General features: G+C 32.7%; 1 protein-coding gene across 1 annotated transcript; it reads right to left on the reverse strand.

Annotated features, from left to right (window-relative positions):
• Positions 1-2,696: 2,696 nt before the first annotated feature.
• LOC126719718 (zinc finger BED domain-containing protein RICESLEEPER 2-like) lies at positions 2,697-4,002 on the reverse strand. Its single transcript, XM_050422245.1, has 4 exons — positions 3,680-4,002; positions 3,286-3,570; positions 2,878-2,981; positions 2,697-2,785 (listed from the first exon to the last, which is right to left on the reverse strand). The coding sequence occupies exons 1-4, from the start codon at positions 4,000-4,002 to the stop codon at positions 2,697-2,699; spliced, it is 801 nt and encodes a 266-aa protein (XP_050278202.1).
• Positions 4,003-6,000: the final 1,998 nt, after the last annotated feature.

Here is a 6,000-nt window from a genome sequence, read left to right on the forward strand (position 1 = left end):
TTTTAATCTAAAATTTTATATACTTCCTATTGAAAATTTTATAACTATTTGTTTCTTTTTCTTCTTCTATTGAATATGTCTTACTTTTTTCTTTTATAGTTTGAGATGTTGTTGAAAATGGTAGTCAATTATTGGTATTTGTGTTTTCAGTATACGCTATAGATTATAGTTTACCATTGGGAAAAATCTTCAACTCTTGTTGTTTCTCTCCTTGTTAGGGTCTGTTTGGTTAGAGGAGTGAAAAAGTGGGAGGATATAAAATTAGTGGGACGATGGAAAAATGAGAGGACAAAAAAGATTTAATTTTCTCTCGTGTGTGTTTTGGTTGGAGGGGTAGAAAAGTCAGAGGGTGGAAAACTCTTCTATTTAGTTGAAGAGAAAAGTAAGAAAATAGAAAATGTAGTTTATATAAATTGACTCTTATGCCCATGTTACATAATATGTAAGAAATAATTTATTTGTATGCATTAAATAATATAAAAAATAACACATCAAGAATATAAATTTATATTATTTTTCTTTATTATTATATAGAATATAATCTAATATATATACCATATTATAATTGTGGGTGCCCGAGGACCGAGGATGAAGCTAAAGGGTTGCGAAATTGGCCCGAGGACCGAGGAGGAAGTTGAAGGGACGTAGTAATGACGCAAAGGTGTAGTAAGCCATGGGCCCAAGGAAAGAAGCCGCCCGAGGAGGGGAAGAAACGAATCACGGTACTCAAAGGCATTTTGAGGGGAAGTCAGGATCAGAAAAGGGTGGAAGACAGTGGGTAGTAGGAAAGCTTTAGGCTTGGTGTAGCCTGTTGCATCCACATTAATTGAAAGGCAACAGCTTTATCAGCCGCATTAATGAAGAAGTGACCTGAACAGTGTAGGCCACGGCTAACCAAATTCCTACCACCACCTTCTTCAAATGTGAAAGGTAACAAGTGTCAGAAAAGAAGGAGAGTAGGGTAGAAATGGATGGTGAAGATGTGATGGAAGAGAGCTATATAATGAAAGGAAAGAGTATTGAAAACTGGATCGAAGGGAAGAGAGAGAAAAAGAGATAGAAAGGGGTGCATTGGAGAAGAAAAGGGAATAGTATCATTTTCTACATGAATCCTGCCTCCTTGGGAGCCTTTGTGTAAAGTGTAATGCTCATTTCTTTTTTAATACAAATCTAATTCTCCCTTATAATTGTCCTCGGACAGAGCTCATTGCTGTTGTTCTTTCCCATCTCTAACAAATTTCATTGGTTTTGGCCAAGTTTGAAGGATACAACCCATTACTCTAAGTGGGCTTGAGCCACAAACTTTTTGGTCCTTACAATAATACTTTTATTTTTAGGAACATATACTATATTTTAAAAATGTGGGCAAAAAAACACTATTCAACTATATTTTAATACATTCTTTACTTGGGCAATAAAATACTATTCAACTAGATTTTAATATATTCTTTACTTGAGCAACAAAACATTATTCAACTAGGTTTTAATACGTTTCTCAAAAAAAAAAACTAACTAACTAACTAAGTTTTAATACATTCTTCACCTGGGCACCAGAACACACTGTTTAACAAATATTTAGATTTTCTTCATCAGGGCAACAAAACACATTATTCAACAAATATTTATACAATCTTCACCTATTTCAAAATATATTTATCAACAAACTATATATATACATTCTTCCACTAAGTAGCCAAAGCAGTCATGTTGAACATCAAATGATATTAATTATATTTATCCATAGCATAGTGCAAGTCAAAATATTACATTATCTTCTACTGTCTTAACCAAAGTACAATGTTATCAAATATTGCTAATTTCATAATATACTATATTTAGTCCATCAAAAGTCAGCAAAATGTTAAGTTGCATTTGTTTAGTATTATGCAACTTTAACTACTACTACACGTCACTTTACACACCACTTCATCTATTAGCCCTGTACCCAAAGTCAATTGACAATTATCCATCCTGTAAGGTTCCATAGCACATATCACCTTTAATAATATTTGTCGGCGTAACTCACTAGTTGGCACACCAAAAAATACTCTCATTTTGGATGAATCTTTAATTAGGAATAGCATAGCATCAAGTTGCATGTCCGACGGTATTCCAACCTAGACGTGGCAAAATGGGTCGAGTCGGGTCAGGTCAATTGGGTTTGCAAGTCACGGGTCCAAATAGGTCATTTTTAAATGGGTCAATCGAATTGCAGGTCGGGTCACCTGTATTTTTCAAACAAGTTTTTTTTTTTTTTTTTCAATTACAAAAACAAATCAATGACAACCTATTTAGAGAGAATGAATAAAATCAATTAAACAAATGAATTTCACTTAATGCCACTTGTTAATATCCTTCTAATTTTGACAGTTTTGAGCATGACAAAAATTATTTATAGTCATAAATTCATGATGGAAAAAGTCTTCAATGTTAATAGTTCACTGTCAAAATACATATAATTACAAGTTTACATCTTCAAAAAGAGATAAATCTTAAAATAAACAAAACAAGTAAGCCAGCAAAGTAGCAAGTTATCGGTCTTCTTAAGTGTACATGTTCCTGCTGCATTTAAAATAATAGTAAAGTTAATTACTTAGAAAGATAAAATAAATTAAAAAATATTTAAAAATAAACATAACATATTAAGTAAAGAAGAATAAGTAAATATTTTATAAGAATTACACCTCAATCTCAATCTACTCAACGTTGGTAGCAAATTCAGCACTGCAAATATTCATACTTGCAAATTGAAGTTCAAGTTGGCCAATTTCATCAGCATTTTCATCTACAATACAATATTTTAATATAACTTATCATGAAAGCAAACCAATAAAGAATTAAAATTGTATAATTATGACTATAAAAAAATTAAATTACCTTCAAATCTATATAGCCAACTTTTACTATAAAACGTAGCTTCCACATTCTCAGGTAAAAGACATGATCGATACGGAGTAAGAATTTCTTTTCTAGTGCTAAAACTTGATTCAGAAGCAACAGTGGTTATCAGAATGCTCATGAGATCTTGTGCCATTAAAGAGAGCTCTAGAAATTGATTGTAATGCTCAATCCACCAAGAGAGAACTTCCAACTTTGAATTTTGCTTTTTGTTAAGTCTACACTCTTCTAAATACAAGTCCAAATGAGATTTTTTTTTTTTTTTTTTGGCACCACGACCGCTTTCATAATGATCAAATTCCTAATCATTAAAAGAAATTGCAATGAAAAATGATACCACACAATATTACAATCTTTATTATTAAGAAAACATAGCACAACATATACCCAACAAAATGCAATTCACTTACATCATCTTCCTTATCTTCATCATCATCAGGATCATCCACAGCACCGCTAGTATGACTAGAACTCCCAACACAAGATGAAACATTTGTAGTGGCCATAGGCTTGGGGCATTCATATTCTGAAAAAAGCTTATACAATGTAGTCTCAATGCTCTCTACCTTCATTTCAGCAATGTGCTCAATTGGCTCTATTTTCTTCAAAATAAAGTCCACATAATCCAACTTATACCTTGGATCAAGAACAATGGCACAAGCTAGTACCACACTATAACAATCCCAATATTTGTCAAATTTACATTTCATTTGTTCTGCCATATTAGATAAATGAATCTTGGCTCTCCATTTCTTCAAGTAAGAGCAATTCAATTTGAGACATTCCTTGAAAGTATAGATTTGCGGTAGGATAATCAGTTCTAGAAAATAGAGTTGTAATGTCATTGAAAGGTTTCAAAAACCGAGTTATCCTTTCAACTCTATTCCATTCATCCTTTGGTGAACAATGCTTGAAATTAGCATCTTCCTCTGCTAAACGGTTCAACACAAAACGATATCTCATAACATTGTTAATCATGTCATATGTTGCATTCCATCTTGTACACACATCTAAACGTAAACCCTTTGTTCTCTTCATACCAACTATCTTGACACATTCATCAAATCTGAACATTCTACTCTCTAATCCTTTAAGATATTTCATAGTTTCTCGAATCTTAATCACCGAGTCACCTATTATTTTCAATCCTTCTTAAACAATAAGATTCAATATATAATATATGAGCACCACAACGCACATGGAAAAAGATACCATCACATAACAATAAACCCCTCTCATTAAGCTTTTTCTTTATGAAATCTTGACAATTATCATTATTAGATGCATTATCTAAAGTAATGGAAAATATTTTCTTCTCAATACCCCATTCTTCCAAGAAACTTAAAATTTTCTCCGATAAAAGAGTTCCCATGTGTGGAGATGGCATATGACAAAAATTCAAGATGATGTTTTTCGTAAGACAAATATATCCCTCACTTATAACAGAGGTCCATAAATCCAAAGTCAAACATATTCTACCAGGAATTGATTTCATCTTATTTTTAACATCATCCTTCTCTTTCTTATAAAGTTTTAGAACATCAGCTTTTGAAGTATTCCTAGAAATATGTTTAATATCTGAATTTAGATAGCCGAAAACTTTTCTAATGCCCTCATACTCAGCAAAGCTAAATGATAAATTATGTTTAATAATAGCCTCCGTTAACACTCACAAAACTCTTCTTGAGTTATCTTGTTTTGTAACACCCTACCCTCTTCTTCACCATCTTGTTTTACTTCATTTCGTTTTAAGCATTTGAGAAAATGGCAATGCAAGTTTGATGTTCCATGATGACTATCCGCCAAAAAAAAATTTCCCACCCCATTGACATGTAGCCTTACTTAACCCTTCTTCATTAATAGGCAATTTCACAAATTCAATCCAAACTGTAGAAGTGTGTTGTTTTTCCTTTTCCCTTCCCCCCCCCCCCCTAAAATTCTTTTTGGTTTCTTAAACTTTGATTTTGAATCAACTCTTAAAGATGGTGAAGGATTAGTAGAAGTATCCATAATTACAGCATCATCATCACTTTCAAAATTTACAGCCGGAGCAGTCACTGTACTCTAATTATCAAAGCAAAATATATAATAAAAATTAAAATTCTAGTCTATTTAAAACATCTAAAGAAGTTGTGAACATAAGACATTCATCCAAATGACAATGAGTCAATGACATTTTCAATTTTTTCAACAATCAAACACACAAACAATTAAATATAATGTTAGCAGAGGTAGAGTAGTATGCTATATTATTATTGCTAAATCATAAATTCATAATATTAAAAAATCAATCTAAAAACTAAAAACATTTAGGGATTTAAGAGAATGATGAAAAGGATTTAACTTACTTTCACCATAGTTGATGATTTGTGGTTGTGCTCCTCTTAAATGGGTGAGCAGGTGGCAAGATCTAGGCTGTGTGGAATGTGTGAAGAAGGGCAGAGGCCAGAGGCGCAAGAGAAAGAGTAGAGGAACTGAACTGAGGAAGCTTTGGGGCCTTTTGTGGTTTGGTTTGTCACGTTTCAACTTTCAGATTTGTGTATTGTGCCTTTGGCTTTGGACAATGGACTACAACTAGTATTGAATGAGATTTTTTTTTTTTTTTAATGGTTATCTTAACAGCCTTGTGTAACGTGTTGCCTTGTCTCATGTCAAGCACTGAATCTTAGCTCTTATTAGTTGTGATGAAACTCAAATAGTCATTCTCTCATGTCATGTCTTGAAAACAATTTTAATTGTTTATAACTTTATATCTATAATATATTGATTTTAGTTTTGGTATTTTGTGCTTTATGCACCTAGTATCAGGGCGTCATTTAAGTATTTTTTTTAGCGAAATTTTTTTAACAAGTAAGGTCACGGCTTATCCGGGTCGAGTCGGGTCAGGTTGACCCGCAAAAAATCAGGCCGGGTCATGGGTCAACTGGTTTTTGCTTCAGGTCAAAAAAATTGAGTTCGGGTCAGGTATTTTTTGGGTCAGGTCAGAAAATTCTGACCCGTATTGCCATGTCTATTCCTAACTTCACCAATTCAAAAAATACTTCTTCCTCAAAGTAACAATGTGGACGTCCTCTCCATGATAGTAAGTCCCTCCTTAACAAT

The sequence above is a fragment of the Quercus robur genome, chromosome 3 (assembly GCF_932294415.1).
Source record: "Quercus robur chromosome 3, dhQueRobu3.1, whole genome shotgun sequence".
Lineage (NCBI taxonomy): Eukaryota > Viridiplantae > Streptophyta > Magnoliopsida > Fagales > Fagaceae > Quercus > Quercus robur.